Source organism: Alexandromys fortis, unplaced genomic scaffold, assembly GCF_014885135.2.
Source record: "Alexandromys fortis isolate MF-2015 unplaced genomic scaffold, M_Fortis_MF-2015_v1.1 scaffold_319, whole genome shotgun sequence".
In the NCBI taxonomy this organism is placed as follows: domain Eukaryota; kingdom Metazoa; phylum Chordata; class Mammalia; order Rodentia; family Cricetidae; genus Alexandromys; species Alexandromys fortis.
The window spans coordinates 446,364-456,507 of record NW_026068193.1 but is presented as its reverse complement, the minus strand read 5'-3'; the positions used below and the strand labels follow the sequence as shown (position 1 = coordinate 456,507).

The following is a 10,144-nucleotide window of genomic DNA, read 5'->3' as shown; positions in this document are numbered from 1 at the left end:
TGACTTAAGGCTCACTCCATGAGAAGGAACCCATACCGGACACTGCTTGGGTGACCAAGAACCTGAGACTAGATAGCCCAGGGACCTATGGCAATAAAATAATAATAATAATAATAATAATAATAATAATAATAATGGCCTAAAAAAGAAAAAAATGCAGTGCCTGACTCAACCATCATTCCTCCTGCAGGAGATGGGAACAAATACAGAGACCCACAGCCAGACATTATGCAGAAAGTGAGAGTCCTTGGAACACTCAGTCCTAAATAGGATGACACCATCAAATCCCTGCCCTAAGAGCTCAGGGAACCCTGCAGAAGAGGAAGCAGAAAGAGAATAAGAGCCAGAGGGGATAGAGCACCAGTAAAACAAGACCTTCTAAGTCAACATGAGCAAAGCTCATATGAGCTCACAGAGACTGAGGCAGCGTGCACAGGGTGTGCATGGGTCTGCACCAGGTCCTCTGCCATTATATTATGGCTTCCATTTCGTGACTCTATGAGGTTCCTGAATGTGTGAAGGAGTGGGTCTCCGATTCTGGTACCTTCTTCTCTTGGGTTCCTTTCTTTCTGTTGGATTTTCTTGTTTGGCTGTGATGTGATAGTTTTTATTTTATCTTATTTTTTAAAATGTAAACCTAGCCACTAGGTTAATGGTTAATGTTATGCCCAGATCTTCAAAGTCCCCCAAAAACCAACAAGGAGACCAAGCCCTATATGTAAAAGCAAAGAGCCTTTATTTTGTACAAGTTTGCAAACTCGGTCTTTCCGTGGGTCCAACATGTTGGAATAATCAGAGAGCCCCGAGCACAGTTAGAGTTGGGTTTTTATAGTAGTAAAGGTGGGGGAGAGGGATTTCTAATGTTCAGGATCCCTGATTGGCTGACATTTGTCTAGGGGTGTCCTGGTGAGAGTGTGCTGGCAAGTGATCCTATCTATAAGGGTTGGAACCTAAGAATTTCCTTTGGATGGTCTGTTCTTGGGTGGTGCCTGGGTAATCTCAGTTTGTGGTCCTTCCTGCTACCAGATATTGCCTCTGGGTGGAAGTGCTGAGACTCAGGCCTCCATTAAGCTTATCAGGGCTACACTGGCAGGTGATAATGGTTGGAAGTTATGAACTTCCTTTGGGTGGCCCTTATCATGGCTGGGTCCTATAGTTAACAATGGAGTGGTCATTTATATCTGCTGGGAGAAGGAAAACCAGTTTCTTCAATAGAATAACACTCCAGGGCAGATCTAATGTTCAGTGGTAGTTGATTGGTCAACAACAACAAAAGGGCTCTACAGTTTTTTTGTGTGCATTTTTATTTGGTTACAATTTGGTGTTTGTTTTTTTTCTTTTTGGGTGATTTTATATTTTGTTTTCTAGGTTTTGAGTGTTTTGCTGCTGTATTAGAATTTTGGCTTTAAATTTACAGTCCCGCTTCTGCCTACCTAGGATGGAATTACCATGAGTCACCATGCCCGGCTGCCTCTTCTCCTTTGCTTTTTTGTAACCTGGCTTCCTGAGCCTTCCACCGTCCTCGGCGCCTAGGTCTTTCACTCAGATGACTGCACTGCGCACTCTGCTTCCTTCAAGTGTGAGCTCAGTTGCCCCTTTTAGGTAAGGGTCCACCTGACCCATTCAGCTTAGTACTTTTTTTTTTCCAATAAATTTGTTTTCTTGTTTTACATCCTGGCAGCACTTTTCCCTCCCTCCTCTCCTCCCAGTCCCTGCCCCCCTCCAACCCTCCCTCTGTTCCCAATCCCCAATCCACTCTTGCTTGCTTAGTTTCTGTTTAGAAAAGGGCAGGTCTCCCATGAGTATCAACAGAGCATGGCATATCAAGTTGCAGTAAGACTAAGCACCCCCTCATGTATTAAGGCTGGGCAAGGTGACCCAGCATGAGGAGTAGGGTCCCAACAGATTGTAAAAGAGTCAGAGACAGCCCCTGTTCCCACCATTTGGAGTTCCAACAAGACCAACCTACACACTGTAACAAATATGCAGAGTGCCTAGGTCAGTCCCATGCAGGCTCCCTGATTGTTGGTTCAGTCTCTTTGAGCCCCTATGAGCCCAGGTTAGTTGATTCTGTGAATTTTCTTGTGTCCTTGACACCTCTGGCTCTAATTCTTTCTCCTCTTCTGCTCTTCTGCAGGATTCCCTGAAACCCACCTAATGTTTGGCTATGTGTCTGCATCTGCATCAGTTGCTGGGTGACTCTCTCTGATGACAACTGGGCTAGGCACCAACCTGGTCACAGGAGATGGCCAGTTCAGGCTATGCATCTGCGTTTGCTAGCAGTCTAAGCTGGGGTCTTCCTTGTAGATTCCTGGGAGATTCCCTTGTACCAGGTTTTTATGAAACCCCGAAATGCACCCCCTTTCCAGGAGTTCCTTTCAGTACTCCCTACGCCAACCTGATTGCTCTTGTTCAACTTGTACAGTCACTTTGGAAGTCAGTGTGGCAGTTTCTAAGGAAACTGGTTATTAACCTACCACAGGCCCGGCTATACTGCTCTTGGGTATATACCCAAAGGATGCTCAGTCATACCATGAGGACACTTGCTCAGCTGATTCATAGCAGCTTTATTTGTAATAGCCAGAACCTTGGAACAACCTAGATATCCTTCAGCAGAGAAATGAATAGCGAAAATGTGGTATGTTTACACAATGGAGTATTACGCAACTTTTAAAAACAAGGAAATTTAGAGGCAAATGGATGGAACTAGAAAAAAAAATTATCCTGAGTGAGGTAACTCAGATCAAGAAAGACAAACATGGTGCATGTACTCATGAGTCGATATTAGCTGTAAAATAAGGATAACCATGCTACAATCCACAGCCCCAGAGAGGCTAGGTAGAAAGGAGGGTTCATGGGGAGACACCCAGATCTCTGTTGGAAGGAGAAATTAGAGATTTTGTAAGTGGACTGGGGGCAGGTGGGGATGGGAACATGACCAGCTTGGTGCTTCTTAAGCCCTTTTCTTGACTTTTTAAATTCCAGAGCATTTTAAAAACCACCTTTCTATGTAGTTTATCTAATTAGCTTACTTTGTGAGACTGGCTCCTGTCATGTTGTTCAGACTGGTCTTAGACTCCCGAGACTGTGATCTTCCTGCTTCAGCCTCTGTAATAGCTGCCATCTACCCAGCTTCAGTTCACTTATTTTAATAAGCTCCCTGTTCTTCTGGTCAGAATGGAAACTGTGACAGGCACAGTATCTGGTGCACAGGAAGGTGAGTGTGTGGTTGTGTGTGTGGTGTGTGCATGTGTGTGCATATGTGTGCGCTGAATTAAAATAACATGGAGAGCAGGGAATTAAGAAGGGCCTTAGAGAAATCTTACTTTTGCTCAAACGTAACTAAATACAGTAGATGGTATGAAAACTCCTTGAAAATACAGATAAGCACACTTATCTTTCATTTCTTACAAACCTTAATCAAGGAAGGTCATCAAGGCACCTTTCTTCCCCCTCCCCTTTCTGCTTGGGACTGAACCCAGAATCTCATACATAAGCAGCAAAGCATTCACCACTGAGCCATATCAAGAGGAGTCTCTCCACTTACTTGATGGAGAAATCAGGGCTCTGGAAGCTTGTCTCAGTTAAGCTTCCTAATACACATACTGTTAGATTCTAAGTAATGTGTCTGCCAAATACCCTTTCTGGTAAATTGGAATGTCCTGTTAAATTTGATTTTAATTGATGGGACTGTCAAACACTCTTCTGGCAAATCCCACAGTCTCCATAAAGAGTCGCTCTTCCAAAGCAGCTAGGATTCCATATACACTGACACTGCACTAAATATTAAAACGACTGTATTATCATCTTAAAGCACCCTGATTTACCTCTTTAGTTCCAGTCTTCTCTGTATCAGCTCCACTGGCCTTGCTTGGAAAGGTATAAAACAATTCTCCAAACCAGGATTTTGTATGAACAGGGTCTTCCAATGTCACAGAGAAGCCAGAAGAGGGATTGAGCCTCCCTCCCCTTACCTTGTAAGCTTCAAGTAGGGTGAGGCACATTTTCCAATAAGTGTTTACAAGTAGGATATATATATATATATACATATATATATACACACACATACATATATAATTTATACACACACATACTCCCTACCCATGGGAGAAGTGTGGGCTATGGGCTAAGGAACCCCTTATAATGGGGTGATGACATTTATCTCCACAGACTAGAAAGGAGGCAAAAATAGCTAGGCAGATCACAGGAGGTTCAGAGAGGAAGAGATCCAGCACGGCAGATATGTTTTCCTAAGGCCTGGGTGGGTCCTGGGGTTAAAGGCACATTGTGGGAGAAAGGACGGATTTTTCTCTGGCACCAACAATGATGAAGTTTACTGAATCAAATCATCATGAATCTAGGGAAAGGAAGGAGCTTTAATATGAAAATCTCTTCTAGTTTCTTGCTCGCGGGGGAGTTGGCAGCTTATCATTCTCTTTCAGTCTCTTCAGCTCTCGGCTGAGTTAGTATCTCTGGTAGGAGAAGGAACATTTGGCAGAACAGGATAGTGGTCCCAGGGATCTGGGGTCATGTACTGTGGGTCGGCCTCAGGAGGTGGATGAGCTTCCGGCAATGTCTGGCAGAGGCAGGCCTGGCGCTGCTATTCGGCAGTAACTGATTCCCCAAAGAGAGCAAGGCTAACTTCTCACTGGCACCCAGGGACACCAGCACCTATGGAATAGGAAATAAATGGCAGAATATGATGTAAGGGTGAGAAATGGTGGTGTTGGCACATTCTTGGCACAGCCAAGAAAAGAGAAATGGGCCTTTGGGGGATTCAGGATAGACTGATCAAGACAAGAAATCTCGCAAGCTATGAACCAATAAGACTCAGATATTTATTTCCACTCTCTTTGGTATTGGGCATAAAATCAACACACCAAGTGATCCGGTCACTTGTCACCAGTAAGAGGTTAAGGAAAGCAGCAGTAACTGACAGACAGCCTGAATGTCTGCTTCCCAGCGGGTCTCTCATTTCCAACCAAGCATCCCTTTCGTTGTTTCCCTACATGGACTGCGGGAAACTCATTTAGTGCCAGCACCACCCTGTCAAATGCCATCATGCTAACGCGACCACACTGACATACTCCACTCTGTGATCTCTCAGATGCAATTCCCCCTGGGTGTTTTAGAGACTCAATATTAAGCAGAGGAAGCAAAATAAGACGGTCTTTGATGAGTATAGGCTCTAGACCCAGACTTATGAGTTCAAGAGCCCAGTCTCACCGGGTAGCATTGTAATCTTGACAAGTCACTAAATTATTTGTGCTTCGGTTTCCTCGCTTACAAAATCATGGTGATAATAGCTTAAACCAGGTGATAAAGGTAAAATGCTTAGCACAGCACAAAAACAGTTGGCATCTTCATGGTTTTCCCCATCTACCTCCTGTTTTGTGTCTGGAAGAGATAAGCTACAATTCTTGAGATCTCAGGTATGTCCTAGCTCAGTGGAGCCTTCCAGATACCTTCCCTCCTCCAGGGCGGGAGAGGGCAAATGGGAAACCCATTTCCAACAAACTGTCTTTGAGTTTCTTACACCCAGACAGGGACATAGTTTGTATTTCTAGGTGTCCTAGGTCCTCACAAATTACACTAGAGAAATGCTGTGAACTGCAGGGGCCTCAGGGCTCATAATCTCCTGGCTTTACCTGATGAATACAGGGCTCTTGTCGGAGGCTCCGAAGGGCAATGAGGGCGGCCTCCTTGACAGCCGGCTGAGGATCTCCACATGCCATTTCCAGGAGCCGCTGGGGTACTTGGCACTGTAATAGCTCTGCTCCCAACCCTTCAGGTCCCAGATTGCCCAGAGCCGATGCGGCATTGCGCCGGATACCATCCTGAGGATCTCCAAGCAGCTGGGTCATACTGGGCACTGCAGCTGCCAGGGCAGGTCCCAAGGGACCAGCCTGATAGGCTGCATTGCCCACAGCAAAGCTGGCACTGCGCCGCACGGCAGGGTCCTTGTCTCCCAGCCCCAGCAGCAGAAGGCTGAGCAGGCCAGCCTGGCTCTGTAGTGCCCCACGTAGGGCTATGCTGTGTTGTACTAAGTGTCCCAGAAGCCTGTAAGCACGGACCCGCACAGTGTTCTCTGAGTGGCCCAGGAGGCTCCGCAATGGCCGATAGGATTCATCAGAGCCAGACAGGAGCTCTTGGATAAAGGACAAGTGGTTGGGGGACAGTACCCGGGCTGTGTGGGTCAGCAGAGACAGAAGGTCAGAGATCATAGGAGGCTGGTCACTCAGTAGAACGACAGAGAGGAATGAGATGATGGTTCTGGGGGAGGTAGTCACTGTGTCCACAAACTGTTTGAGAGACGTGGGATCCATGAGGGCCAGGCGTGTAAGGAGACCAATGGGCAGCTCGGCTTGTAACAATGGAAGGTGGTGGCAGCAGACCTGGGAGAAAGGAGAGTTCAGGTAAAGGGGTTCAGGAGAGGGGAAGGTACATTGCAATGGGGAAGGGAAAGCTTCGAAGCTGGACAAGAGAAATGCCAAGTCAAGGAGAGAGACATTCCTGGCGGCAGAGCAGAGCCCCATAGCACAGTGCAGGAAACTCATGTGAAGCTCAAGAGCGGGTCCTTTCTACACTTACACCTGGCTCTGCAAGGCCACAGTTGCTGCCTCCAAATAGCCAGGGCATATCGTCAAGAGTCCACGGCAGTAATTCCTGACCCAGGAGCTGAGCTACAGTGCCTGGCCTCCCTAGTGAGTTCCAATAGAACCAGACAAGAGAGGAGTGGACAGAGGAGACTCTAGCTCAGCTTCAGGTGCATGTCTGTTTGGGTCTGAGTGCTGCCTCCACTCCAGCACTTCGGTCAAGCTGATGCCCTCCTCTGTGAGGGCCTTGGAGAGCCCTGGAGCTATTGGGATGTGAGTCAGAGGATACAACACTGGCCATCTTCCTTTCCCACCACCACACCTGGATCACCTCTCCAAGTACCTGAAGCAGGTAGACTGCAACTTCTGAGTCCCTGAAGTCAGCCAAGATGCTTACAAGGAGGTCAGCATCCACATCCAGGGCAAAAGGGAAGCAGAGCAGCTGGCACACGGAGAGTACCACAACAGGGAGAAACTTGGGGCCCTGAGGCCTAGGGAGGGAGCAAAACAGGCTTACTCTTTGACGCTTCCCTCCCTCACTTCATGTTTTCTCTCCCAATCTCAGCAACTCCTTAGGTTTCCAGCCTAATCCTTACCCCACTTCTACTAATATAAATCAAGCTGTCAGCTACTTCTCTCCTGCCCCCTCCACCTCCCTGTTAGCTCTGACTTTGAGTCTCCTGTTTCTAATTCAGACTCACGCTTGACTCAGGTGATGCAAGAAGCTGGGAGAAAGCAGGTGCTTCAGGGTCAACATGAGGATACTCCCATGCTGGGACAGATGGCTCAGGCATAACTGGGGCTCCTGGGTGAAGATGGCCATGGCAAGGCTCAGCAAGGCTGCCGTGCCTGAAAACAACAGAGAACGCACACCTAGTGAAGCCAGCAAGATGACTGACCAGATGCCAGGGATCCCAGAACTTATCTGGTCCTTTCTGTTCCCTATTGGTAAGCAAGTTCATTATATAGACTCTACCACCCTCTCTGCACACAGTAGGAGCAATTATCTGTGGGCTAACCCAGTTCTAAGCTGCCTCCTTCTGAAATGGGACCTCTACAAACAAAGACACCTTGGGGTGAAATCAGTGTCCAGTCGGGCTCCAGGCTGGTTGGACTTGACAGTGACAGATCGCCTTCCTGTATAGTCACCTCCTCAGGTAGCCTCAGGGCCATGGAAAAGCGGTGCCACAGAATGGTCCACACCTCGGAAGCAGCCACATCCCTGATCAGACCAGGCTTCCCCTGTTAGAGAGGAGGGTACGTACAAGTCAGGAACTCCTTTTGTCATTTCTGTATTTTCCTTCCTTTTCTTTCCCATTTCCCCTTATCTTTCCTCCTTTTCTCCCTCCCTTCTTCCCTTCCTTCATTTTAGAAAATAGCATCTTATTATGTATTCAGGCTACCCTCAAACTTGTGATCCTCCTACCTCAGGCTCTCAAACCCTAGGATTGTAAATCCACCACCACACCCAATTTATGTCCCTTTCCTATTATAATCTAACCCAATCTCTCAACCTCAGTATGCGCCTATGGAAAACCAGGAAATTATCCTAGTCAGATCAGCTCATGTCAAGGCCAAGTTGTGTAAAATGCTTATTAAATTTTTTTGGAATGTTGAGACAGGAGCTTATGTACCTCAGGCTACTTTCAAACTCACTACGTGGCCAAGGCTGGCCTGGAACTCCTTCATCTTCCTACCTTTCAATGAAGAATTTCATCTAAACAACAATAACAAAAATCCATAAACCCAAACCCTAAATCCAGACCCCAGAGAAGCTCTTTTCTCCCCAGGTCCCTGGGTAGTGCAGCTGAACAGCTCTCTTCAGGGTTCCTGCTGAGGGTGGGCATAAGGACAGGCTGGTAAGGCTAACAGAAGTGTGAGGACAGGCTGGTAAGGCTAACAGCAGTGTGAGGACAGGCTGGTAAGGCTAACAGCAGTGTGAGGACAGGCAAGCATGGGCCACTTCCTTATTTCATCTGCCAGTGGCTCGGAAATATGCCCAGCCCCTCTCTCTGCTTCTCCCCAGCTCACAGCACACCTGTACCTGGGTAAGGAGCTGAAGCAGGAGAATGAGGAGGCCGTCGTAGAAGCCACAGCTGCACGGTGGAGTCAGCCGGACCTGTTGAAGAGAGGCAAGAGGAACATAGTCAAGAGGAAGGAGGTAGCTCCCCAGACCAGGCTCTCAGCACCTTGGCCTGGCAGACTGGGGCAAGTTTTGGACTTAGGAGATTTGGCTCTTTACTATTCTTCCATCATGTTCCTAAAGACAGACAGTCTAGTAGGAGAAGCTTTTGGGTCCAAAACCAATTCCAGTTTAGGAAGATGTTTGCTAAACAAGAAGTTGGCTACACAGTTGAATGTGCCATCAGTGCCTCCTAGAGGCAGGAGACATTTTAAAGGCAGGCTGTGTCAGGCCCTGGGTTCACTCTCTAGCATTGCAAAATAAGGAAATCAAAATGTAAAGACAGAAAAGGGAAGGTGTCTTTAGGAAGGCAGGATATCCTAAGAAGTGCAGATCACAGCAAACAGGGAAGCTGGTAGGCATAAGAGTTCATACTCGATTCTGGAAATGAATAGCAACCCTTTACAGTCCACTGTCCTCAGACAGGCTGTGACAGTCTAGAGCAGGTGTTCTCAACCCCCCCTACCACTAAAACCCTTTAACACAGTTCCTCACGTGCTAACCCCCAACCACAAAATTATTTCATTGCTACTTCATAACTGCAATTTTGATACTTGTTGTGAATCATACTGTAAATATCTGACATGCGACCCTCAAAGGGGTTGCAATCCACAGGTTGAGAAGCACTGGTCTACAGCCTGAACTGTTTCCTATCAGCAGTGGGAAGCCAATCAAGATTTACGCAGTATGACCTACGCTGCACATCAGCACTAGTTGTAAAATACCGCATTCACTGTTTTACTATCAGAATTTAGAACAGTACAAGCACCCAACATTCAGTTCTATGTTCAAAAAGCACTGCATGAATGGAAGGCCATATTTTCCTTCAAAACGCTCACTCTGGTGGCCGTGAAGAGAACAATAGAGGAGGAATCCTTGAGTAGCCAAGAGACCAGGACACACAAGGCACAAATAAACCCGGGCAGGTCGGTGATGACGCCACAGAGCTACAAGACAGAGTCACCTCTAAGGTGGAATACAGGGCCTGAGGAACCATCTGAACAGGATCAGGGGAAGAGAAACTGGGTGAATGTTACTGTCTTAGCTAATGAAACAATTCCTCTGAAGATCAGCTTTCTCAAGGACAAGCGGGTGACTTTTACTACATCTGTTGTGTCTAAGCTTCCAAGTGTGTTTGTGGGAGATGAGATAAGTTACAAAGTACAATAAATTCTATATATATAAGAATGATGGGGCTGGAGAGATGGCTCAGAGGTTAAGAGCATTGCCTGCTCTTCCAAAGGTCCTGAGTTCAATTCCCAGCAACTACATGGTGGCTCACAACCATCTGTAATGAGGACTGGTGCCCTCTTCTGGCCTGCAGGCATACACACAGACAGAATATTGTATACATAATAAATAAATA

General features: G+C 46.9%; 1 protein-coding gene across 6 annotated transcripts in view; it reads right to left on the bottom strand.

Annotated features, from left to right (window-relative positions):
• Positions 1 to 2,538: 2,538 nt before the first annotated feature.
• Stk36 (serine/threonine kinase 36) overlaps positions 2,539 to 10,144 on the bottom strand; it is a 32,159-nt gene continuing 24,553 nt past the window's right edge. For all 6 annotated transcript variants that reach the window (XM_050129646.1, XM_050129649.1, XM_050129648.1 and 3 more), the window contains 6 exons: positions 8,641 to 8,715; positions 7,667 to 7,838; positions 7,298 to 7,445; positions 6,940 to 7,087; positions 5,649 to 6,395; positions 2,539 to 4,671 (listed from right to left, as the gene is read on the bottom strand). In XM_050129646.1, coding sequence (XP_049985603.1) covers positions 4,528 to 4,671; positions 5,649 to 6,395; positions 6,940 to 7,087; positions 7,298 to 7,445; positions 7,667 to 7,838; positions 8,641 to 8,715 — 1,434 coding nt within the window. In that variant the 3' untranslated portion in view covers positions 2,539 to 4,527. The remainder of the gene's footprint in view (positions 4,672 to 5,648; positions 6,396 to 6,939; positions 7,088 to 7,297; positions 7,446 to 7,666; positions 7,839 to 8,640; positions 8,716 to 10,144) is intronic.